At 39.9% G+C, this 27,587-nt stretch overlaps 1 protein-coding gene across 3 annotated transcripts; it reads left to right on the top strand.

Annotated features, from left to right (window-relative positions):
- The first annotated feature begins 1,575 nt into the window (after window positions 1–1,575).
- On the top strand, window positions 1,576–27,587 carry rab11fip1a (RAB11 family interacting protein 1 (class I) a). Of its 3 annotated transcripts, none has more exons than XM_036578556.1 (5): window positions 1,576–1,983; window positions 2,124–2,844; window positions 17,131–17,564; window positions 19,005–19,866; window positions 22,814–24,300. In XM_036578556.1, the coding sequence occupies exons 2-5, from the start codon at window positions 2,495–2,497 to the stop codon at window positions 24,186–24,188; spliced, it is 3,021 nt and encodes a 1,006-aa protein (XP_036434449.1). In that variant the 5' UTR covers window positions 1,576–1,983; window positions 2,124–2,494; the 3' UTR covers window positions 24,189–24,300. The 3 variants fall into 3 exon arrangements, with proteins under 3 accessions (XP_036434449.1, XP_036434451.1, XP_036434450.1); XM_036578558.1 differs by lacking the exon at window positions 22,814–24,300 and adding exons at window positions 25,743–25,854; window positions 27,081–27,587 and having other exon boundaries at window positions 1,582–2,844; XM_036578557.1 differs by lacking the exons at window positions 1,576–1,983; window positions 2,124–2,844 and adding an exon at window positions 16,896–17,022 and having other exon boundaries at window positions 22,814–24,302.

The raw sequence follows: 27,587 nt of genomic DNA, 5'->3' as shown, positions 1-27,587 counted from the left end.
ATCTACACTCAGTGGCATATCTGTGGGGGGCACAGATGGGGCAATTACACTAGGGCCCATGGTGCAGGGGGTGGTGACCAGGCCCCCTAAGGTTGTTATTGGGCACCTCATATAAATACTGACACAACTGTACACACATATCTCATTTCTTAACAACATGGCTCGCCATTTAGCTTCAGTCAACACTGCACAGACAGATCGCCTCTTATTCATATCTCATTCACGTTCACCATTTTCAGATGGACTCACAAGCTGCAACATAACACATACATACTGGTCATTCGCCATTTGGAATGGGAAACCATGTCACAAAGGTTGCAGGGCTAAAAAGATGCTTTAAATATTAGCTCCAAAAGTCAGTATATACATTTACACAGTTGACCTAAGATGAAATACTTTTCCCTTATGATTCCTCTGATTTTTCTTTTCTTACCCTGTTTCATAGTCGCTCTGCATATTTAAAACATAAAACCAATTTTCAACATTTGAGAAACCATTTTTAATATAAAACAATATTTTTTAAGAGGTGTAACTGAGAAATTTGTATAAAACAGATTTATGTTTACTGTTTATATTTAGAAAAAACATGTATTTTATTTGAAAAATTCATTTTGCCACAGAGATTTTGGTCACTGTTGTTATCAGGACTCTTATATCCCATTATAACACAGTATTTTCAGCTCTATTAAACTGCTTCCTTGGGTCAAAGCTCATCAGAGAGGAAGCATCTCAAGGCATGAGAAGGCAACACTTGCTCACCATATTTCATTAATTTTTTAAAAATGTTGTTTATCAGGCAGCACATAATGTGTCACCAGTGTTATGTGTTTTAATCAATGGGTAATTAAAATTTTGTCAAAATAATACCATAAATTATTTTTATTACTGATTTCAAATAGTCACACAAGGTCACCTGACCGCCAATGAGTTGGCCAATTTACAAAATCCTCAGTTTTAACCAGAATGTCACTGGTGTCACTGTCACTGGTGTTACACCATATTCATATAACACCAGTGACTGTAGAATATGTTTGGAATTAAGATCTCCCTTTTGCATATATGATAATAAGAGATGTTAAACAACATATTAAGATTTAGTTTTGGGATAAAAGAAATTGATTATCGTATCCACCTGAATTCCCACTCCATATGGAGAATGACCCATATACGTTATCGTTTTAAAATCTTAAAAAGGTAGTATAATGCAAACATTCACGTCAGCATTAGATGTTAGTGAGTGTCGACTTGTTTGAGACTGTAACATCAACTTAAACGAGCCATTTGCCTTGTCATTAAAAAATAATAATTTAAAGTAATTTCGTATGAGGGCTGTTTATTTACTTATTGGCATTGATTCCATAAGATCTACGCCTCAGAAAAGGTAGTTCATGTTATTCAAGGCAAATGTTTTGTATTTGACTATTACGCAACCCTAGTTACCATGCGAAATGTAAATTCTCTTCCCAAGCCAATAGCAAAGGGCCTGTTAGTGATTGACAAGGCTTACATCCAATCAGATCGCTGGACCTGCGTTTCGGGGTGGGGCCGTATTCACCAAGAACAAAGAAACCTTTGAAAGCCTATGGGATGCTTTACGGTGAGGTTACGATACTTCAGCTTTAGCGAGACCTACAGCTGCTTAGTTTTGTCGGCTAACGTTATGTACAAACGGGCAACTCAAACTATGAAAGAACCTATTGTTTTGTATTCAAAGGTTCTAGCTAGATTTACACTTTTGAAAGAAGTGTAAGTCGACTCTGCTCAGTAATACCGGCTTCTGTGACCTTTCCCTTCGCGGAGGGTCCAGCTCCGATCCGGCGTTATCAGGGTTAACGCTAAAATAACGAACGTTACGTTTGGGCTAAAAACTAGCATCCCTAAAGCTAGCAGGCTAATGGGTCATAAGGCAGCTAACTACCTCACTGGAAACAAACAAAAAGTGGGTCACTGAGCTGAGGAGTAGCTTGTTTGCAGGAATAACTGGTAATGTTTGTATTTTACACTGTTCGAAACAATTATACTGTCTGAAGCGAACGTAGTTAACCGTCGCCCTTTTAGCCTCCAGCTAGGAACACATCCTCAGCTCGCCTTTAGCTAACTAACGTTACGCGGCTTTGTTTCAGGTGGCTGCTGGGTCAAGGACGAAACTAAGCTAGCTACACAACTTCAGGTGGTGCAGTTAAATGTAGGCAGGGCTCCTCTGGCTTTTCCCTGCCTGAATAACTCACCTGCATGCATCACCTGAAGCAAACAGGCTCCACACAGCAACTCCTTCGCTAGGGGAGTGGCCTGCGTAACGCTGGTGGAAAAACTCCAACAAACGCGGTGGGAGGGAGTTGTTAGCGAGGTAACGCTAAGTTTGTGAAGACTGTCGCTGAAACAGTCTAAAGAAGCCCCGAGAAGGCTGTGGAAGTCACATTAAACGGGCGAAACATCTCGTTTCGTCCAGCGCACCGGCATATCTCTGAAGTTTGCCTCAGCTCAGGAGCAGACCATGTCTCTAGCTGAGCAGAGTCAGCAGTGGTACCCCACCAGCGTTCAGGTAACGGTGCTTGAAGCGCGAAACCTGCGGCTCAAAGGCAAGAATGGCACCAACGACGCGTACGCCATCATGCAGGTGGCCAAGGATAAGTTCTCCACCTCGGTGGCCGAGAAAAGTGTAGCTCCCGTTTGGAAGGAAGAAGCCACCTTCGACCTGCCGCTCTTCCACCGCGGCAACGCGGACCGGTGCACTTTGGTTATCATCATCATGCACCGTGCCCTGGTGGGCCTGGATAAGCTTTTGGGACAAGCCGTCATCAACCTGGTGGACCTCCAAGAGAGCAAGACACGGAAAAAGACCGAGTAAGTGAAGTTCCCTCTCAAAACCGAACTGTAGTAATCATTTAAGGTGCTGTAGAGATGTGTAATAGTTGTTTTCGCCTCTTAAACCTCTTAAGACATTATACTAAATAGGAACAACGATTTTTCTATTTTTTTGCATAATTAAATTGTTAACATGTCAACAGAATCATCCAGAGTGGTTTGGAGTGAATTGCTTGGTACCAGAGAAACTTGCGAGTCAGAATTGTTCACAGTGGTGGTGATAGGAACCAGACGTCAGACTCTAAAAGCTCCCTCACAGAAAGTGTTTCATTAAATGGGTATGAAAACACTGCCTGATGTGTGAGACATTGTTTGTTTTATAGTAGTTATGGTAAAGGTTTGGTCTAAAATGTGTTTTAATCAATTTATTTTTTTATGCAGTCATGGCGGAGGGATACATGATATGTGCTAAGGCAAAATAGTCCCCAAAGAAAATTTGTTTTTTCACTGTAAAGAGATCAGAAGTCAGAAAGCTTCTCGCCTGATGAACAATTTTACATCAAACCAGTCAGCTGTTAAAATCTCAACCATGAATTTTACAGAAATTTTGGTAACACTTTATTTGGAGGATCCACTGTACATGCTTTTATAAAAGCTCAGCATATCTTTAAGTAATATTCAACTAAATATCCGTTAAATACAACTGAACTACAAGTTCAGTGTGAAAGAGTTTATTAAATCCATCCCTAACCTTAACCTCAAGGCTAAACCTATATCTACTCCCAACCTTAACCCTAACCACAATGTTGTTGATAATCAACTGAACATCACCGGAAGGTTTGTTAATGATTTAAGTATCTGTAGAGCATCTATAGGGGACCTTCCCAATAAAGTGTGACCAAAATTCGCCTTAAATCTGTAATATTTGGGTAGTATAGCCTAATATAGTAATTATACAGATTTGCTGTAAGATTCTTATAAATGAGAGTATTATTATAAAATCTTTTCCACAGGGATTTCTCTCCTAAGGTGCCTTAAAGGAGAATTATACTCTTTATTTTTCAAAATTTCTGCATAATTAAGTCATTGATATCTACACAAAGTCGTTCAGAGTTGTTTGGTGTGAGGTGGTGCAGAAACTTGTACAGAAGCATACTGATTCACATTTTGTTTACAGTGGTGGTGACCTCATGTGAGGGAGCGTTTAACTCTTTGAAAGCCTGGTTCCTATCACCACCACTCTGAATGACTTTATATCATAACAATTGAGTCACCCAGACATTTTGGAAAGTTGGTGGAATACCAATTTAACAAGTAATCGCGGCCTCTCAAAATATTGAGAAGTTTAGAAAGTTGCAGGCCTAAAACGTGACACTCTCATAGATGATGTCATGTGTAGGCAGGCTTACTCTGACTTTTCCATTACTGACTAACTTGTTTCGAAATCTGCGATTGTGGCCTCACGCCTCACTGAAGCTATTAGCTCATTATGGACTCACAGCCATTGTTCATCTTTTGCTTTGTCATGGTCAAACTTTCCTTCTATTGCTATCAACCACCATCTCACTGTGATAAGGAGGGAGATAAAATAGCACAGTTTCAGTGTTTCTACTGTGGCTTGCTATCTATCCTGGTGTGCGCTGCACAGATTCAGGTGTTTCTTGCATGTGAGTGATGTTGTATTAGCTAATGATCAAATCATTTGTGATTTAAATCAGGTTTGTTGGAGCAGGAAGATTGTAGATGTTAATGTTGCTGTTGTATGTTCATGTTCTATGTCATAGTTTTATTCCATGAATGAGCTTTAAGGCCTACTCCACACATCCTGAGGGAGTCTTTTACCAGAGCTGTCTACCTCACATTGCCTTTATTTTTCAATGGCATCAGTATCAATGGGTTAATAACAACATGGGATGCCCAGCAAATATAGTAATGGGAGTCAGATATCAGAAGCCGCTTGCGCCAGCTGTACAAGGCTGGTCGTGACGTGTGTTTACCAGGTTCAGGTTTACGCATCACTAAGTCAAAATGGGTTGTGCTCCACCAGTGGCATGTCCTGAATTCAATTTTAGGAGGGGCATGGTTACAGGTTGAATGGGCCGGCTAGCAAGCATGATGTCCCAGAGACATTGCTGTTGTGAGGATGATGACAGCAAGCTGAATTCATTGTAGCTAAGACATTAGAAAATTAGCTGCCCCATTACCATACACAGAAGGAAACATGTTTGAATATTAAACACAGCGTGTGATTGTTGTTCTTGCATTTAACTGGGTAGTGTTAGTTTCTATAACAACTGACAGCATAGCACTTATTCAAATGTTCTGTTTGTTTCCTGAATGTACCTGCTGCACCATTTAAGGTGGAACATAAAATTTGAATAAGAAATTAATTTCAGCCTTGTAAACCGCAGCAGGTAAGGGCTAATTAATCAGAAGCCCACCTTTTACAGCACTAGGCCTAGATGTTGTTTATGATGAACAGCTGAAATTTTGCAGTGTTTGCATTCATGTTGTTTTTTCCCCAAAGTACTAAACTTTTTTTTTTTTTAACTCACTAGCAATTGGAGCTATTTCTCCTGATGGTTCCCACCATCAGGAGAAATAGTGTAGCCAGCTAATGCAATGTTTGCAAGTTTTAAAAAAAGAGTCTTTCCATCTTTACATTTTTTTTTTTGACGTTGATGTCATCCTTACATTTTAGAATATTTTAATTGATTTTTTAAATGTAGAACTTCTTTCAAATCTACAAATATTTCAAATGAGCTGTTTTTAGTTTAAGCATTTCACTTAAAATTATTATCTTAAAAAAGGTTTTCATGCTCAAACTAGTCAAACACTTTACTACCTCAGAAAGAAATGCACAGATAACAACATCATAACACAGTGTGAGCGATGCTGTTTCAGGATAGATACGTAATTGGATTGGATCGGATTCATTCTTTTTTCCTCTGATATCTGCTCCTGTGTTTAATGCTGATAATGGCCGGATACTATAACCAAAGATACCCATATCCCATTTTCATTTGATAGTGATTTAATAGACGTTTTGAAGACTGCTGGAATGTTTCCTTTACTTAGTGAAAGAGCATTTAAGCATTTGTAGTGAAAGAAATTTGTTGACTCAGAACTGCCCAGTCGCTTCTTTTGTATGTGTGTTTTGATTTTTCCTAATTACAGAGAAATTGTCTGTGATAATCAACTGCATGCTATTGATATGACTGACAGATAGAAAATGCTGGAATATCCCCATAATATGTACCCCTATAGGGCCTGATTCAGTTCATGAAGGTCTGAAAATCTTGATAGGTCATAAATTGAAAACTATGGTGGCCCCCAGTGCAGGGACTAGAGAACTCTACATTGTGGGCATGTCACTTTCTCTCTGTTAAGGTAATCTAAATTCCTCTGGCCTAGCAGAACAGAACATATCTTTTGCTCTGTTCTGTCTGTAGGCCAGGGATGGAGAGTTTTGAGCCCAGCAGAGTCCTCTGTTCTGCTTAAGAAACATTGATATTGGAGAAAACTTGTGGATAACTTTTTTTCCTTGTTTGGAGAGTTTGGGTAAATATCAAAAGAAACCTGATACGACAGAGGTCACCTAATCCATCACTGTGTTAGACAAATTAGTCAATAACAACATCTAGGGATGGACAATGTGACCGTATAATATTGTTATGTAAACTTAAGTCACAGTAAGCTTCTGAGCATGTCATGGGTATCGTCAGTACATAAGAACACTCGCATAGTAGAGGGAGTTATGGCCAAATATTTCTGATGACTTATGTATACATACGTATATGTACGTTTTTCAAAAAAAACATTTTAGCATGCTCTAGGAAATCTATGTTTGTAAATTCACACTAAATTATTCTGGAATGTTCCTTCATTTTTAATAAGGACCACATTTAACAACTGGAGTAATTTTAAAGAACTTTTATTGCAGAAAATCATAAAAAAAAAACTTTTCTATGACTGTCAGACACTGCTGGGTTGTGGTAAATATTAGAAGTCTTTCATGCGATCAGTAGCAGAGAGTACAAGAACTTGAGACGATGGCGTCATCTGATGCAAAGAGACGTACTTGATTAACGTTACCTCAGACTACAGCTGGCTACAAAGTGGGAGATATGAACATGAGGGATTTCTGGAACGTCCCTGACTCAGCTATTCAGCTAAATGGAATAACCTTAGCATGTTTTGCACTGTGTGTATGTTGCATTATGTGTGCTTATTTGGTTTTATGAAGAATTTGGGGTGACCGGTAGCCTAGTGGTAGGAGAAGTGAGCAATCAAACCGGAGGTTTGCAGGTTCAAATCCCATGATGGTGTTGAGAGTCCAAGAAAGCAACATTAGTCCACTTTATTTGGATGTTTTTGTTTGTAGTATGTGAAACGTTTTATTAAAAATGTACTTTTGTTAGCTTTTTTTAATACCTAACATTTATGTTAAGAAACATTGGGGGGGGGGGAAAGGAAAAGAATTTGTGTAAAGTGTATCATCAAAATGTCAAGAATCATGAGGAAAAAATACCATTTACCGTGACTAATATGTGTGACAGGTTTTACATAATGAAAGTGGTCCTGTGGGTTCACACCCCAACAAACCTATTAAACAGGTATTTTAATGAGGCCTACCAGGCCAGTGCCGCAAGGGACATCATTCCAGGGCTGGTGTTATGTTGTTATGTATGGTTGGACGGATGTTTGCCCAGCCCTGTTGATGTAGCTACATAATTTATCTCAGATGTTGCTAGTAGTGTAGTGTTTGACTTTTCCTTTATGCTGATTGTGATATGGATGTAGACTTGGTTGCATTTACATTTGCTTAGTGTTTGTCTGCAGGCAACACCATCTCACTGCAGGGCCCAGTCTTGTTTGAGTTTCACTTGATCAGGTTAGAGAGCACTAAAATCAATAAATCAGCCTGCATGGTTAAAGTGCATGCGAGTGACATCATCTGTTTGCACTCCTAGCAAATGTCCTTTCTCAACACACACACTCTCTCTCTCTCTCTCTCTCTCTCTCTCTCTCTCTCTCACACACACACACACACACACACACACACACACACACACACACACACACACACACACACCCCCCTGATCATTCTCACGTCACATGATACCAAAGGCCACAGGCACCTCTGGGTTACCCTAGGATGGAAAATGATCCAGAAACACTTGGCTTTCCCATCGTATATTTTCTACTCTTTCTTTTATTAAAGCCAGCTTGTTTATCTCGGTTGCATCCCTTAGGCTTGGCCTGTTGTACTAAGTAATTGATCTGACTGTCAACAAAAGGAGATGCCCAAAGCAGTAGAAAACGTCCATAAGGAATTACACAGTGTACTGGATCATGGCATGGTTTATCTTATCATTTGGGATAAGGACTAAATACGTTTTATTTTTACAACTGAAAGGCCTTTTTTTATTCATTCAGCACAAGTTAATAGTGTAACAGTACTTTTTTCAGGGCTGTTATTGTTTCAGTTTTTTGCATCTAATGATTTCTGCAAAAGAATGCAAATGAGAGACCCTCGAATGGGACTGAGGGGCGTATCGGCGATGCAAGTTTCAACCCTTATTTAGTTCATATTTTACATTTATTTTATGACTATTTTCCACCTAATATTGTGGTATGGTACAATGCAACTTCAGGTCTATGAGCATTGGGCTGTTTCAGCATCTGAAGTGGACCGCTGAGTCATTGTTCTCTGTGCATATGTGAACATGCCAAACGAACTCAGACCCCTCTAAATGTCCGCAAAAATGTTTGTAGTTCATTTTGTGGTTCAATTGATTTCTGCATTGTCAAAACAGAATGGTCCCAGTCCGCTTTTGCTTTGTTCTGTGGTGAAAACCTTGAGGCTCACTGTACACACAGCCACAGTCTTCAGCACTTCAACAGGTAAAAACAGACCACCAAGGATCATGTATAAGGTTTTACTCAGGATAAAAGCCTGATCGTGAAATTGCGACAAGACAGCAGCCCTGACATATTAAAGCGATAATGTGTGAGAGCCCTTGTGATTTTACCATGTTAAAGGCAGCAGGTGGGTCTGAAAGATTAGATTTATCAGAGAACGCTGCCCACTTTGTGAGCACCGCGCACACCTTGAGTGGTGTGAAAGGGGTCTGAGTTCTAATGGAGTTGTGGTCTGAGATCTCATCAGTGCTAAAAAGGACCAGACAGAAAGCTGAGTCCTCTTTATAGTTCACTTACGTTGTGACCACAAAAAGAACTGAGGTCATTTGCAGTTGGTTTCCTTTCAGGTTCAATTTAACAGAACTCGGTTTGGTTCATTTGAAAAGAACTATATGTGTAAACACCATAAGATCATGCATTATGTCATCATTTCCATGGCCCAGTAAGCTTTACTGTACCTGAGTACCTGTGCTTAACTTGCCCATCTTGTTCCCTAGCAACCATGCTGAGCTAGCACCTGAAGCTCCAGCAGTATTGTTACTGTTGTTTGTGTTCTCAGAAACAGTTTACTGTGTAGTGTGAGAAATTGTGTGACCAATTGTGCGATAGGAAGCAGACACAGATACTTCATCAGGGTTCGGATAATTTTAGAGTTGGGCTGGTAACAGTACCATGCCAGTCTGTACTATCAGGTCTAAAGCCGCCTATAGAGACCTGCAGTACTGCACAAAATCTTTGGCCATCTTACAAGATACCACTGTTTATTTGCACAGTAAATGTTTGTTTATTTGTATTTTTAATTTTTGTTTTACACATAATCAGTTGTGATTTAATGTGTGCAAGTGTTTTATTGTAACTGTTTCCAAAATTCTTCTTAAGGATGTCCAGTATTTACAGTTACCATCCAGTACTTCATCAGTACTTCATTAAATTAAGTCAGGAATTCAACAAATTCATGCAATGGCTGAAAATAGCCATTGCATGAATTTCAGCATTGGTGCTGAAAAAGAGCCAAACTTGTTTTGTTCTAACCGACGTACACAAGTTACCTTGTTTTAAATTAAGAAATACTTGTTACTTTGTACTGTATTAGATTATTTGTATTTATTTGAATATATACTGTTTGTACTGCTGAAATTGCAAAGATAACTGCCAAGATAAATAGCTTTAAAATACTGCAATTTTGAATTGAGTGGTAAAAGACCTTAATTTCCTCATTAGTTTAACTTTGTAGTTTGAAAAATCAGATATTCTCTGCAGAAAAAATACCATTTATTCTGTCATATCCTACAAAAAATTTAAAAAAGGAAAAATCAACATGGCTTTTTACCCTTTTGTCCTTTTCCTGTAGCCAGATAAATGGAGGGTCAAAGCATAAGGCCTGCCATAATACAGAACCCTTGGAAAGTGTTGGTTTTGAGAACCTTGCTCAAGGGCACGTTGCTGGTTCATAGACTATGTGTGGTGAATCATCTGTGATTCATTGCCACCTCGTTCACCCATAGAATCAGAGCTGCGTGCCAACATCCCACATAAATATAGTTTTGAAAGCAGTTTAGTAAGTTCAGCTTTGTAGACCTAGTATGGTTTCTCAGTGGGGTTGTGTGTTAAAATACCTAAATTCTTCATTAGCTTACCTCTGTAGTTTGATTTACTAAAAGAAAACCTTTTGTATTGGAAGCCTGTTCTCACTTCCCCTAAATAGGGAAGTTTAGCTCAGTGGTAAAGCGTGTCCAGTCGATACTGTCTGTCACCTGGAAGTTTCCCAATGGCTGCTCTTTATGCAAACAGAGAAGTGGGAGAGTTTCCCCTTATTTGCCTTTCAGGTCATGATGTTTTCTTGCAGGTGCCTCTAGGGGTGGACAGTGTTACAAAGAGCCATTGTTACTATAATAAATAATTCAGTGCACCTTTCTGAGTGCACCTTTCTGAACAACTACACATAATATATCATATCATTACAAGTAACTGATCAGATGTCCAGCCCATGATGTCATTATCTTGTTTTATTTGTGTATTTTCAACACAAATTTATTTTCAACACACATTTTATAATTTTATATACTGTGCATTATGAAAACATCTTCAAGTGTCATGATGTTTTCATTATTGCCATCATCACCCATCCTTTAGGTGCCTCCCTATTCACACGTTCCTGAGAAAAAGGGCAGGGATACTTGTCTGTCTGCTTTGCGTTCACTCCCTGTTTTGTGACGTTCTTTCTTAACGTCTTAACTGCTTACGGTGCTTTCATAAAAAAAGCTTGGGAGTTGGTCTAATTGTAGAAACGTTTCTACACGTTTGGGCGTAGACGTTTGGCTTTTGAAACAGGCATGACCTTTGAAAGCCTAAACAGAGCAGAACACAGGACTGCATGTTACGTAATGAGACTATGTTCCTGTTTAATGTCAGTGTTTGAATTCAGAGTGTGAAAAGAACATGATTCCTTCACAGTCAGTCAGGGTTAAGAGAAGATGCTCCTGTTGTTGGGAGTAGCAGTAATATCCCTTTTGTCATGGCCTTATTCCATTGTGTTTACTATACTGTACTTATCTATGGTATTATCTGCTATGGAGGCCTATCTTGCTGACTGTAATGTAAATTATCATTTGGCAAGCTATTTTAAGGTTCAGAGTGCAGTTTCGTTCACTCACTCACTCTCTCTCTGTCTCTCGGTCTTTCAGACACATAAAGGCTATTGAATTCTGCTTCTCCTTTTTCTTAGCGCTTGTTGGTGTTAAATTACTGTCCTACTTCAGTGTAATGTTGATATGGCAGCGGTTGACATTGATCAGGTTTGCTTTTAAGGATGTCCTTTTCTCTTGTAAAGGTGTAGAAGGTTTTAAGGCTGGCGTCAGTGATTGTGAAATATTGCCCTACCATTATGATTGTATTCGTCCATATCAGTAGTATGTATATATTTGTTGCATTTTCCAAACATACTGTTTTTGTTATTGCTGTTTTCCATAAGGCACCACAGCTGAATGATCACAAAAGCGAGATATCAGAGTTGTGCTGTAACCTATTGTACTTTTCTCTTTCTGAGAGTGTGTCTATGTTCTATATTGTAAAGTACGAAGGAGAAATTAGTATTAGAAGTATTTTTATCCTTTATCAGGTTTGTCCTTCCTCTTCAGCACATAGTTTATTTGGTTATTCCTGATCATAATCTGTTTTAATGCTTGACACACCTCTGGTTTCGTGTCAACGAAATGGTGTATGACCAAATATTGTATCCCGGCCTCATTGAGAAATCAGCAACTGCTCTCCCTTAAATAAAATATCTTACCAGACTGGGTGGACCAGTTCCCTGTTTAAAGATCCATGTGTGACTGGAGACATTGGTTTTCTGTTTTCTTTGTAAACATGGATACAAGCCTTTTTTTTAAATGGAGAGGATCCATATGACGGCATAGTTCCTGTTAACCCCTTAGACCAGAGTATTGTTTCTCGACCCAGTTCTTGAGGCCCACCTGACAGTTCCACTTATTTTGCCCAATTTATTGCAAAAATGTGGAACCATTTGCTGGGCCTCAAGGTCTGGGTTGAGAAACTAGGCTGAGTTAAAACATTTCACGTGCTGCACTACTCACAAACAGTTTTAAATACAATGTCAGAACCACTCTGTGTACTTTGGACTGCAATGTTAAAAATCACTGGTATCATATTTAGTTTGTGCAGTGTTTCCATTTCCTTAGACAGTGTTTGGCTGTTTGTCTTGGCTTAGTTCTTCTTAGCAGACTGATAAAGCGCTGGCAGTAATGGCATAGCACAGCTTATTTTTCTGACCTCCCCCAAAGAACCCATTCCTCCACCCCCACAGTGACCTGGGTCCACTAGGCTGGAATGCAGGCTCTGGATTCTCATTTCCTGGTGGCATTTGCTAAACCACTTTGATTCTTCCAGCTTTATTTCTCCAGTTCCATTAGAAGGTCCTGTTGCGGAAAGACAAAATGGAAAAAATGTGTCATGAACAGGGTGTAATGATCCACGAAATTCAGAATTCAACACGGTACATCGGTGTCTGGATTTGATACTTTTTTCAGTGCAGCAAAAATAAGCAGTGCCTGTAAATGTGCCTTATGTTGATCTGTTAATATTTCCATATTCTTTCTTTTTTCCTGTTTCCTTTTTTCTGTTTATTGTTTATTAGAGTATTCAACATTATTAAAGTGCAATATCTGAAACAAAAGCCATACTTTGTAGTGTTTCAGTCTGTCTAGCCACAAGCTAATATGTTAGCCCCAAGGTAACTTGCAAGTTGCAATACAAAAATACATAAATACCAAGCGATGCAATATGATGCATTATATTATTATATCCTTAATCACAATACTTAAACACATTTCATGATACACAATATATCAGTTATTTTTGATTTATTTATTTATTTTAAAGTTTGATATGTTTATGTTTATCAACGCAGTGCACTCCAGTCACAACTATACTAAGTTTTAGGAATTGTGAGACCTCTCTGGTGCAAACATGTAATTGCATGCAGTTGCAAAAGAATGTTTTGTAACCTCAGTTGTTCAAACCCCTTCCCCAAGTGGATGAATCTCATCATTGTGAATGCTTTGAAAGAGTATTTAAAGAGAACTCAGTCAAAACTTTGTGAGTGACTTGTCTTCAGAGAACATCTTCCAAATGAATTACCTACTATTGCCATCAAATTTTCATCATTTGAGACCTAAACATTGAGCTGGAGCTTCTTGTCAAACCTACGCGTGTGACAAAACTCCCACAGAATCCAACCCGACACCTCTGACTTTTAAATTACTATTTTGAACTTTTCAGGATGATTGACAGCAGTGCACTGACACCAAATTCTAGTGTGTCCTCCTAACATCAGGGCGAAGTCTTAAAGAGCTGCGTCTCTTCTAAGTCCCTGTTTATTATGCGTTGCAGTTGGGCAGTGGTGGTATACGTTACCCATGATGGGCTCAGACAAGTTTATCATAATAGTGATATATTGTTGTCATCCACCCACCCCCCCAGCCCCCCACTACCAGTACTGTCCTAAGTGTGAGTAGCAGAATAATCGGTACCCACTGGTCTTTCCTAAGAAACCGAAGGAGTTAATGTTATTCTGGTGTTCTTTATCGTTTGGAACGACAACAGTGTCACAGTATAGCTTACTGTGCAAGGTCATATTCTGACAGCTGTTGGTTGGTTACGTGTCTGCTTGCAGCTGTGAAACAGATAAGCAGCTTCACAATCTCTACCTCAAATAACATTTTGATAAATGTTTTCCATGCAGTTGTGATGTGGCCAACTGCCTTACAGTCTTTCAACCACTTCTACCATCATCCCTAAGACAAACTGTTATTGATGGTGTGCACAGTATTGTCTTGCTGTAGGTCATCTATAGTTGTGGGCTTCTGATCTAAGAGCTTTCAGTCACGATCATGGCTTTCTGAGGACTTTCACTGCTCTGGCTGCCTGAATGTTTTTTATTAACAGTACACTTTAGCCAAAGCATTATGCCCTTCACCTTCAGGGAAGGAATATGGCCCACAGGAGACGTTTGTGGCTTGTTTCTACTGGCTACAGTGTGTTTCGGTTGTGTCATGCACTGATGCTTTTATGACTGTCGAACATACACTTGGTTGACTTCCACTGCCCTCTCTTGTCCTTGATGAAGTCTGTTAGAGGGCTTGCTTTTGTCTGAACTGGCGTTGTCAATTATTTGGAAAGCAAACTTTCATTACTGCCGTTGTCAGTCTTTTCTGAATGATAAAGCTAAATGCTGATTTCTACCAGTGTTTAGTTTGGTTGTCTGCTGATTTCGTCCTTAACTGGTGTTTAACATTCAGCCAAACAGACTGCAGCAGAGCAGATTTGGTTTTAGTGTTATAGCAGGCTCTTCCTAGCTTATCTTGGAGGGAACTGCCTTATCTAAATCCAAATGATGACTTCACCAGTACATTCTGTGAGCATTGCTTTTCTCACTGTTAGTTCTCCCACACATAGTTCTTCATTTTAGTTTCCTGCTGTGCAAGGTACAAGTCCACCAACAGTCTGTTTTATTGTGTTATGATTACATGTTTGTTCATGGAGGGTATTTTTGCATGATATGACTTAGAAGAATTAATCAATAGGCTGTTTCCTCTAGACGAGTTGCAGAGTTATGCTCTATGCTTTGGTGAAACCCATGTTAATCAGCCTAGTTGTGATTTTGGTCTATGTTAAGGGAAGGGCTGCATGATCATGGCAAAAGTCGCAATCATGATTATTTTGGTCAGTGTTGAGATCACGATGACTCACTGATTCTGGAAACTTGATGCATTTGTTGAACTTTAAAAAATATATATATTTTTTTTTTAAATTGAGGATTGAATTTCAAAGGATTTCAAATGGGTCATATTGCCTTGTGGTGCAGACTAGGGGTGCAACATTATGAAAATTGCATGATACTATACTTATTGTCATTTTTGCATCATGATACGATACATTTTCGATACATTTCAGTTTTTTTTTTGAAAGGATAACTGACAGAAGTCATTTTCTTATTTTCTTAGAAGATATAAAATAAAAAATAAAAACAAAAGTGCAAGATGAATATTACAAGTTGCATTTGGCAAACTTGAGTGTTATCATGGCTCGTTACAAAGCAAACAAAAACTGTGGACTATAAAGCTACGTCTCAAAATTAAACAAGCTGAACTTTACAAGTTCATTTACAGTCAGGTCTTGTGTTTTTGTATATAAAGTGTGGGTTTACCTTCTGGCTAAAATGAGTGCTTTTCTCTTTTTTTCTTTTTTTAATTTTTACCCGATTTTCTCCCGAATTTAGTCGTCTCCAATTCCACCCGCTACTTAGGACTCCCCCAATCACACGATGCTATCAACGCTAGGAGGGTGAAGGCTAACACAGGCTTCCTCCGAGACCTGTGAAGCCAACCACCGCTTCTTTTCGAACTGCCGCTCACGCAACGTCACTGGACAGCCGAACGCGCTCGGAGGAAAGCGCCAACCGCCAGATCTGTTACGTCAGCTAACAGACGCCTGCGCTGACCAGCATCGCGCTGAGTGATGGGGGGAGAAGGAGGGGCCATCCCACCCACCCAGAGAGAGCGAGGCCAATTGTGCTCTCTCGGACACCCGGCTACGGACGGCTGTAGCATCACCAGGGATCGAACTCGCGATCTCCTGATGATAGGGCCAACGCTTAGACGGTTGCGCCACTCGGGAGCCCCAGAGTGCTTTTCTAATGTGGCTCAATCACTGTCAGCTAACTGTGGATCAGACAACCGGAATAGAGGTGGACTTTACAACCAGTCAGCTATTAGAAGCTATAAGCATCCATGTCAGCGTTACTTAGTAGCTGATGCAACTCGCGTTTTCTTCTGACTCTGCTAACTGAGACATTTGAGCGAGTCTTCATGGGCGAGTCTTCACACGAGTTATCAAAGTTGAGGTATTAGCACAGATATTTGGTCCTTGCACAACGCCGGCACACTGTCACCGTTTGGTCTACCACTTGCTAAGAAGTGGCTGTCTTACTGGCCCTCACCACAAACATTACACTGTGGTCAACCTGAGTTAGATGCTTTCTCTGGATATACTGTAACCACTCCTGAATCTTATTTGGTTCTCAGTCACAGTAGTGCTCAGATAAGCGCAGTACTTCCTGCGGTACATGTGCAAGCAAATTAGTGTTCATTGTTCTAAATTGAACTTCCTTAAACTTTCCCAGAGTGTATGAGAGCTTTATTTTGGGCCACATACAACTGCGTGGAATGACAGTATTTTCTTGTGTTTCTCAAAGAACCACAGGGCGCATGAGAAGCAAGTTGTTTCCAACAAAATGTATTTGTGCTTCGCAAATAAGGACGTGTGCACACTCCAGGAACTTTGGCAGCATAGTCAGGACCTATACTTGGAATGTTGCATCAGTCCCACCCTCCGTGTCCATGCCACAGTTCATTTTGCCAGACTGTGTGGCTTCCCAGTGCTGTTGCAACCTCTCTGTGATAAAGAAAGTGTGTTATGAAAACAGTGTGGGTGGATAAAGGCATGTTTTTCTACTTATGGAAAGGGCCCTCCAGAACACTCCTATCTGCCCATTGTGCTGAATACAGGCTAATCCCTGTACAGAGAATAGGAGGCAAGCGCAGAGGCAGCACAAAGACATAATTGTCTGTTTTTATTTTTGGCCTGATGCCTTTCATGACCTGTGATTTGCTGGAACAGGCTTTTGTACCCACGAGAGTCACAGGGTGTGATAAGCTATGTATGCAAAATGACTTATTCTGTTGCCATAATTGATTATCCAACTGGGTGCATCAAGTAAGAGTTTTTCAGGCTATTATGTTTATGGCCAAGCCTGATAACATACTGAGCATAGTGTTCATTGAAATATGAGCTTAATACGAAACATGTTTTGTCTATTTTCAGTTGGTACAAGCTGGTGGATAAGAATGGCAAGGCAGACAAAGAGAGAGGAGAGGTTCTCCTGGATATCCAGTTCATGAGAAACAACATGACTGCCAGCATGTTTGACCTCTCCATGCAAGACAAGCCTCGGTCCCGCATCTCCAAGCTCAAGGACAAGGTTCGCGGCAAGAAGAAGGATGGCCTGTCTGACTCTGCCTCTGCCATTGTGCCCTCTACTGTTGGTCAGGTCCTGACAGACAGTGAAGGGGAGGATGAGGCTAATCCAGACTCTGCGAAGGGCAAGAAGTCGTCCAAGTTGAAGTCTCTTTTTGCACCAAAGTCTAATCTCCACAGGGGCGTATCTCAGTCCATGTCAACCCTCGGCACACTGCCTGAGAAGAATAGCTCGCTAAGCAGCAGCCGATCCTCAGGCCTCAACGGAGAGTCCCCTGATGGTAAGGCCAGACAGTATGTAAACACTGTAGGAGTCTGTCAAGAGCCAATTTTGTATTAACATTAGAGGTGCACTAGTGCACTACGGAATTTCTGGGCTCATATGATTACTGATAATTAGCACCTTATTATGGCTGATATATTGTAATTTAAATGAATTCTTTTTATTTGATTGCTTATTTAAACGTTTTACAGTACTTTGTGTGGGTAGGGTTTAGCAGACCTCTTATCTAAAGCCATTCAAAAGAGTAGGTGTTTATTAAAATAAAAAAACAGGGATGTGGAATTAAAGGACAACAACTAACAATGTTCAAGATCATCATTATCCAGTGATGGACTTGATATAGGCTATAAAAAAATCATACACAGCTAAATCCTGTGCAGTAAATGATCTCCCATCAGCTTTGACTTCATGTCGCTCTGTATTTTAAAGCATTCACATAAAGGGGAATAACCTGCTGTAAGTTCATTTTTTTGGCTCTGTGTGACACAAATCTGCATATCTGGCACGTAGTATAGCGCATCTGAAACCTGAACACAGATAACAGGCTTAGTTTAACACAGATAACAGGTTTAGTTGATTCATATAGGAAACAATATCGTCTCAATAAATCTATGCAAATTCACTTTATGTTAAACACCTGAATAACTGGGCGAGATTTCAAGTTGGCCTATTGACGTTATTTCACAAAGAACTAACTATAACTAAGTTAGCAGTAGAACATGAACTTGGCTTTGCATTTAGTAAATCAGCTAAATGAACTATAAAACACTTACTTGAACTTACTTCCATATTATCACTGCTATATACTTCACAGCTATTTGCTTTCATATGATCACTCATCTCTGTCTGTGTTTAAATAAGCTACTGTAATTATATCTGAACACTCTCAAATACTGTCCAAAGCGGTGTATAAATGCTCCAAAAAAGCAGAGAAATACAGTGTGTGGAGTTTTTGTTGTATTTTGAAAAACTGAAATGTTAATTTAAAAGAACAAAATATGTAACAGACTAAAAAAAATTTGTCATGAAAGTTGTTTTTCTGTAAGAATTCACATCCATAAATTGCTTTAGTACATTTGGTGGCCATTACAGGGCTGCTGTAGGGTCTGGAAAAAGGGGAAATTCCCACCACTGGTGACTGCATGTGCTTCCACACATGCTTCAGTGCCTGCACAAGCTAATAATAAGATTCAAAATTATTGGTTGTAATTATTGGCCATAATTTCAGTGTCAGAACGATAATAATAATTAATTTTTTTAGCAGCAAATAATGTATTGGCCAATATATGCGCATCAATATTTAACATTGTAAAATAGTCTTATTCATTTTCTAGTTTCAATAACACTGATAATACCCTGGGTTACTGTATAATACAACATTTAGTAAGTGGTCAGTGTATTAACTCATTTAAATGTGCTCTCTCTCTCTCACGCACAGTGAAAAAGAAGTTCAAATTTCTGGGCCATAAGAGAACAAGCAGCACAGACAGCAAGGTATCTCTGGGCCCTTTCTCACTGCTCAATCGCTCCAAACAGAACATCCCAGAGCAGAACAACCTATGCATCAATGGCAGTCATGTTTATGCTGAGGAACAAGAGCCCAAGCCAAGTTTTGGATCTACCCTCAGTCTGAGCAGCTCTGCAAAAGGCTCTGTAGAAGACTTGCGAAAATACCACGAACGAAACGCATCTGATGTCTCGGCTGACTCGTTCAAAGGCCTCAGTATTCCTACCTACAAGCCTGAGCCAGTAGAGAAAGCCTTACATGTTCCACAGCACCCTCAAGAGGATGAAGAGAAGAAGCACAAGAAGACAGAAGGACGCTTGCAGGAGGTTTTGGAGAGGCAGGAGGAACAGGAGAGAATGAGGCAACAGGAGCGAGAGGAAAGAAGGAGAAAACAGGAGGAAGAAGAAAGAAAGATAAGGTTGGAGGAAGAACAGAGGAAGCGCCAGGAGGAGGAAGAGCGTCAAAGAAAGAGGCGTGAAGAAGAGGCAAAGAGAGCGGAGGAGCAGAGGCGCCAAGAGGAGTCCAGAGTGGCTGAGAGGCTGACTTCCCTTTTTGGCCTCGGGAAGAAGAAAGAGGAGCCGAGTCCTCCAGCTGTGGTGGATCCCAAACCTATGGACGTACCTGCCTCCACAAACCCTTTTGAGGAAATTCCTCTCAGCCCAGACTCCACAAATCCTTTCTTGGTGGAGAGCCCAGCAAAGGCACAGAAGGAAGAGCGAAATACCTTTACCCCAACACCACCTACCAATGCCTTTCCTGGACGCACAGCCAAGGTTTCTGCAGTCAAACCAAGGTAGGTTTTCAGATGTCTTTTTTTTCTGCATTTGAATGATCTCATCAGCATCAGATGAGTTGAAATGATCCTCATCATCATCTTAAAGAGTTCCTCTAAATCATGTGGTAAATTTTTGGCCAGAAGGAAATAGTGGTGCTTAGCGATGCACCAAAATGAAAATTCTTTGATGAATCCAAAATTCTGGAAACACTCGACCAAATAACAATAAATAAAATCAATTTACTTACCATAAACAACCAAGAACAAAGCAAAGAATTCCTTTTTTGTTATATTTTGTTCTTTGTTCATTTCAAAATCTGGATGCGGATGGCATCAACATGCTAGCAGGGACTTTCTCCTTCTGTTGTTTTGTTATATTCTGCATATCAAGCGGGATGTGGTGGTTTAATTTGGCATTAAACCTGTTATAGAGAATTTCTTGGTTGATGTATCTTTTCTTGATGCTTGACATAAATATATTTTACAAATCCCTTGTCTAATGTCCCTTGTAAAAGCCATGAAATGGTTTCACAGGGGGAGCATTTTTGTTGATTTGCTGCTGCAAATGTGTGAATGCGTCTGCGCTGACCAGCAGAGGAAAAACAGCGGTTTTAATCATTATTTCAATTTTTTTAAACTTCAGCTTTAAAACTAAACATCAAACCCGCACTTAGTTGCAAACCTTGTATCTCCAGTGGTAACTTTACAAGAAAATCAAAAAGCCTCTTAATGTTTTTAACTTTCAGTGTACAGTATTGTAAAATAAATGTAATATTGGGCCATTTTTGTTAGTCCATTCATCAGGAAATGTTCGCACAATGTAAAGAGCAGCAAAAAAAATTAAAAACAACAAAAATTGAGTCTTTTTTTTCTGACTTTGACGATAAGTATTAGGCAGTCTTGTGAATCTTTGATAAAATTAGACAAATATCAGATTGTTAGATTGTAACAATCACGTCCACTCGGACCAAAGGCTGCATAGTAAATAGTAAGTCGAGCTATCTGCTAATGCAGTTAGTAGCTTAGATAAGAGAGGTCATGTGAGAATAGTCAGATGTAATTCCACTCCACTAATCTCTGTCTGCTTGGCCTTTATGTAAAACAACCTCTTCTTCAAGGGAAGCCCTAACCAAGCGTTTTCCTATATTCTTATGAATAAAACAGTGTTACAACAATGATGTAATGAAACGTAACACTGACCTCTGTTAATCTGTAAGGGCCAAATTGGATACCCCTCTGCAATGAGACAGCAATCTCAGAGACTGGTTTTCTCTAGACGAGAGTTGGGGCGCGCTTGGCTTCTTTCTCTTACTTACTGCCCTATATGCTGCCTTTATCCATTCCAGTGTTCTTTAACTGGTGCCTTAAGAGATCCTAGCCAATCACTCTCCCACACAGGCTAAAGGAATGTGGTCTTCGTGCTGTCTTGAGACTAGCCTACAGGACCAGTTAGGCAGAGGCGCTCTGATTGGTCACTAGTGAGGGAATGTGGCCTGGTTTGTCGGCTGAGGTGCATAGGTATGGAGAGAAACAGGTTGTGGATGAATGATGTGGCCTTGTGTACTCTCAGTCTATGACTCACTTGCATTGTGTGAGTGGAGATATCTGAAGTTCTTCTACTTTTTGCCTGACTTTTGAGACTTTCCACTCAACTGTGGGAGTTTAAATATGAATATCCGCTAAGTGGTGAGTAACATGCTGTTTTTTGCTTAGTTATTTATTTATTTGGCAGAACATGGTGGGTTGGCAGTGATTAGGCTAAATTAAGTTAAGGTTATTGGCTTTTATGGAAATGATGTGTTGGTAGTTTTATTACCATTTCTTAGTCAGGATTTCTGTAAAGCTGTAGCATATTCTGCCTCGATCTAGGGCCCAACGGATATGAAACTTTTATGCAACTTGAAGGAGTAAAAAATGTAGACAATTTATACAGGACAATTTTGATTTCTATGGTCATATAGTCCCATGGTTTCAGTTAAAGTGTTTTACTTTTTTAACTTTTCAGATGTCAGTGATGATTGCCAGTTCTCAGTAGCATTACAAATAATATAAATATAAAACAAGACACTTATAAATAACCTATAAATAACCTTATACCTTTAAAATGAGTAAATAATATAAACTCTCCCTGTAAGAATCCTCTCAAACAAGAATTCCCTTAGTGCCAAACAGTGTGTTTAGTTGTTGTTCAAAACACATTCTGCTAAATCCGTAGAACATTTATATCAGTTTACTTTATCATTTTATGTTGGGGACCCATATTTTGAACCAAAAACCACCTGTACCCCCAGACTATTTCAAAGAATAAAGATATTCAGCTGTACAAACGTACATTGTTTGTGGCCTCTTCACATTATTACTACACATGCAAATTTGATCATTTGCTCATTCTGTAATTCTTTCTCTGTCCCTCTTTGGGTTCATGTTCACTGATTACCTGATCCATATTTTAAAATCAACTAACTTTATGACTGAAATCCAGCTGAAATGCAAAACACTGTTCCAAGAGCACTAAGGTCTGAGGGGCATGACAATGACGTAATTGGTCTGTGGTAATGATTTTGAAAGCACAGTCATCACAGGGCTCTATACGTTTGAAGTATTAGAATTGTAGAGACTCAGGCTAAAAAAAGTACAGTATTCTTTTAGTGTGTACTTCTAATGTTTCGTTTTTGTGTTAAAAGGATGCTTATGATATACAACTTTGGGATAAGCGTGATGTTTAAATTGTTGATTATTAAATAAACCTAATGGGAGGTGGTATGATAAGATGATAGGACTGTAGGGACATGGGTCTGAGAACTTGCAGAGTATTCCTTTATTTACTCATTATAGGATCATAAGTATGTTGAATGTATTTTGGTTGTAGTTGGTTTAACTGCAAATATTAGAGCTAGACAACTTTGAAGCTTAACTACGGATGGGGACTGACAAATTGGTGTTTTGTGTTCTTGCTCCTTGGCAGATTGGCTCTCAGTCCGAAGCCTGAAACAGATAATACTGATCCCCTTGTCTCCCCTGATACCTCAGACATCCAGCCCACTGTCCCTGGGTCTTCTTTGTCCCCAAAACCTTCTCCCTCTAGTGACCCTTTTGAGTCTTTTGCTATGTTTTCTGAAATTCACTCTACTCTGGCACCTCCTAAACCACAGAGAACTTTTGCAGAATCCCCAAGAGGCAGCATGGAAAACCTTTCAGGAGCAGATTACACCACCAGCATGTCTGAAAAAAAGCACAGGGCCCTCCAACCACCTAACTATCCTGGAGGTTCATCAAAGAATGGAACCCACCATCCAAAAAATGAAGTGTCTTCACTAAACTCTCAAAGTCAAAGACCTCCACTTCCTCTCCCTGACTATGATGCTCTCTTTCCCAAGAAGAGACATGGGGTCATGACTAACACTCGTTGGGAACACATCATAGCAGAAGTCAACCAGAGAAAGACAGATTCCCATCTGAAGAATATTGAAGAAGAGATGAGCGTAGATGGTCCTAATGAGCCTGTGCCCAATAAATCTGAGATTATAAAAGAAAGGAATTCATCAAGCTTTAACAAACATCACAAGGATTATTTGGAGGCATCCTCTGTCTCCATGACAAGAATGGAGCCCAAACAGGCTCTAATACCACCTAAATCAACTACATCTGCTACAGCAAGACAGGTGCTGGAGGTTAATTCCAAGCAAGTTCTTACCCCTGAACCAGTATATGCTACTGTGGAGAAGTCTAACCGTTTTGCATCCAGAGCTTTACGTAGTGACTCTACACCAAAGGTACAGCAAGAACCTCAAGTGAAAGAGAAGAGAACCTTCAGCACTGCTGTTAGTGCTGTTGCCCAACCTTCAGAGACAAAGGAAAGGCCAACACCAGCTGCCAGAGCTGTAAAAACATCAAATTCGCTGGAGAATTCTAACGCTGAGGATGACACTACAGAGTTGCCTTCAGCCAAACCCAGGCTAAAAGTGGCAGAGAAAGAACCAGTCATACAGGTTCAGCCAGAGCAGCCTACCACTCTAAGTTTAACATTATCAGAAAAAGCCCAGGTGGAAAGGAAAAAAGGTTCCATGACACATAAGAGCTCATGGGAGAATAAAGGCTTAGAGGAAAGAATGCAGGTCCCTGTGAATGTGTCAAATATAACTCATATTGCAAAAAATGAGGACGTGCCAAAAGAACAGCCAGTTGCAGATGTATTCAAAGGTCCTGAGAAAGAACTGATTGACTCTGACCCTTTCCCAAATGACAAGCTGATCTGTCTAGATCCTTGGGCCTTACCAGAGCAAGACACGCACCAAGATGACCTCTTCACCAGTGGCCTGAAAAAAAACCACAAAGTCTAATGATCTGGGATTAACTCCTGAGGACTTTGATAATTTTTTTGGATCTACTGCATCTAAAAATAAAGCACATGAATTCTTTGGGTCTGTTGCATCCAAAGATGAAATGGATCCATTCTTTGAATCTGTTACGTCAAAAGATAAAAAGGATCCATTCTTTGAATCTGTTGCACGCAAAGATGAGAAGGATCCATTTTCTGAATCTTTTGCATCAAAAGATAAAAAGGATCCATTCTTTGAACCTGTTGCTGTCAGAGATGAAATGCATCCAAAAGAATCACACAAGAACTCGAGTCCCTTGCTCCAAAGAAGATACTCGCAAAAGAAAAAACAGGCACCTCAGCCCCCAGTTAATTTGGAGAAAACTGTAAAGGAGAAACCTATTGTGGACAAACCAGCTGCTCAGTTTATGCCAGATGCAGATGATGTTGAATTAACTGTTACGAGTGTGGCTGCACAGAGTAACAGTGAAACCACAATAGTCACCTCAAAAGCAGACCTTTGGGGAATGGATCCTTTCACTTCCCCCTCTCAAGCGCTGTTCTCCTCAGCAACACCAGAGCTAGTGCCTGGAAGCATGTCTGGGGGCAAGACCCTGCTCCGTGCCAGGGTCTCACCCTCTGAGGGTCAGTTTGTCAGCTTGCTGAGTGGTGGAGGTGGGGCTTTGACCTCTCGCAGGTGAGAATAACCCACAACCCCAACCCCCCCGTGCCATCCTGTTTTTTAAAGAAGGAACCACTACTAACCCTGGGACCCTCTCTGGCTTTAATTCTGAGGTGCCATGCTCTTTCTCAGTAAAATTATCAGAGGATGTTTTTTTTCCTTTTGGGGTTTTGAGACTCACTGATGATTGATTGTTCGTTTCACAAAAAACACCATGATCTGATCTTTTTAATGAGACTAAAGGATAGTTTCTAGGACATATATTAAGCCTGGTCTTAGAATAATAATTATATCTCCTTTAACCATTAAAAATGATGATGATGATGATGTTAGTTCAGGACTAGGCTTTATCTGTCCAGGAAACTAGCTTTAAAGATTGCCTAACATTGCTATCGAAGGTCAGCTGGTTATTCCAAATGATTTCTTCTGCTTTTCGCAGATGGAGGTTTTTGTGGACCACATACTGTCTATAACTTTCTGGTGTCTGTGTTAGTTTGTGTTCTCATAATCAAAGGAATGTCTGGTTTGAATCAGCATGCTGTGTTTGGGGGATTTTTGGTATGCTTAATAGTCTCATGACTGTTACTTTTAGGTGGGAAAACTAACACAAATCTTGTATTTTTGCTCCTTCTCACATGACTTTTGACCTGCCCTTGATGATGAACTCTAATTCTGTGGATCACAGTCATTCTGATTTTTTTTTGTTCCCCCTCTAACTAAGATTAGAGATTCTTGAATATCACTTCCGTACAGTGTATTAGGTAGTAGCATTAAGTGCTTCGTGATGTTACTTTGTACTGTTCATAATTTATAATACCTTCTTTGGAGTTATTCTATGAAGGCATATTCATTTTTTATTTCCACTCAAATCTGTTTCTCTTTTTTTTTCCTCAGGCCACACCCAGTGAAACCCTTGAGTTCCACAGAAAGCCAGCCTCCCAGCAGCATTTCTGTAGGGAAAGACCTGAAGACTCCAGTCATCCGAGAGGTGGCTGAGAAATCAAAGGTGCTCCCACTTATAAAAATTTGGCCTGAATGATTACAACACTTGAGTATTCGTTTGTTACGTTGATGTTCATTTCTCAGTTTAGTATTTGAAAGCTGACATTTCATCAGCAAAAGCCTTTATATGGAAGATGATTAAAAATCATGCCAGGTATCCACGTCACGTTTGGTGTCATTTTCTCATGAAAATGACAAAATTGAAAACTTGACTCAGGTAACGTATTAAAAGTAAATTATAGGGTGCTTTCACGCCTGCCTTGTCTGGTTTGGACCTTTTGGACTTTTTAGTTTGGTCAGAACCAAAATAGCAGGCGTGAAAGGCACCTTAGACCACGGATCAAAATTTGGTCCGACCAGAAGAGGTGGTCTTGGTCTGGGTCAGACCGAACCGTGTTTTGGTTCGTTTGTACTGTGAAAACACTTCTGGATGGTTTGGACTCGGAAGCCACGGACGCACATGAAGAGAGGAGGAGATGAAATATTTAACTGTAATTTGGTCTGACAAAAATGTCAAAAGTCACATTGAAAGAACACATAAAATGCTGAAACTTGGACCTTATTTTCTGAGAAGATGAGAGAACTTGAAAATGGAAAAGGCTGCCTGCCGAATCGTCAACATGCAGACATCAAAAACACGCTCATATGCAAACCAATTAACATCAAGTGTAGGGAGACGCAGCCCACGTAGGTGATGACTACAGGATGTAGTTCTGTCATGCACTTGCTAAATTGCAATGTGAAACAAAAACTAACTGGATCAAATGTATACAACGTAACAAACATGGACCTTGATCTGGACTTTGGTCTGTAAAAATGTCCATAAGGTGAAAAACAATTTTGCATAACGTTGCATGAACTTGTGGCAAAAAATGTAGCAGGAAACAAGTTGTGTTTTTGATAGATATGAGATGCACGCCCAGCGCAGCTGTTCTGGACTCAAACACTGATTTGCATCTGTTCAATCACAACATAGTTGCCACCTACTGGATATATTTTGAAATGCAGTAATGAACATAATTATAATTCTGGTTAATTATGAAGCGTAAATATTGGTTTAAAGAACGAGTATTCAGGTACTGGTTCGGAAATACCAACAAGTATTCGAAGCCTGTAAAATGCTGTTTTGGCCAGACTTAATCTAAGTAAATGATTTCTGCATGGCTTATGTTGTGTCCCACTAGTATTCTATATCTCTTATGACCTCTCCCTTATTTTTCCTTTCCTTAGACTGCAGAGAGTGGCCCCTACACTCAGCTAACTCAGGAAGAGTTGATAACTCTGGTGGTGAAGCAGCAAACTGAGCTCTCGAAGAAAGACGCCAAGATCCTTGAACTGGAAGACTACATCGATAACCTGCTGGTGCGTGTCATTGAGGAGAAACCTGGCATCCTGTTGTCTATGAACTCTAAGGCATAAGAGTGAGGGCCTGGCATCATATAAGGGACCCTGTGACATGGTGAGGTGGAGGCTGACTGGTGTAGATACTAGGATTTGGCAGTGGGTTCAGATTGCACCCCATTTTATAGATAAGTGGCTCAAGAACCAAACAGACAACAGAATAAAGGGTGTTAAGTCCACGATTACCTGCACACTATGGTTTCACTTTCTTCGCATACAGATTTGTTTTTTCAGCTTATTTTGGTTGAAAAGGTTTGAAATTGAATGGGTCTGGACCTCTACTGCTGCTTACAGAGCTTGCTTCCACGGTGAACTAGCCTTATCTCTACTAACAAG

This window comes from Colossoma macropomum, unplaced genomic scaffold, assembly GCF_904425465.1.
Source record: "Colossoma macropomum unplaced genomic scaffold, Colossoma_macropomum, whole genome shotgun sequence".
NCBI classification, from domain to species: Eukaryota; Metazoa; Chordata; class Actinopteri; order Characiformes; family Serrasalmidae; genus Colossoma; species Colossoma macropomum.
This window is presented reverse-complemented; position numbering and strand designations above follow the sequence as displayed.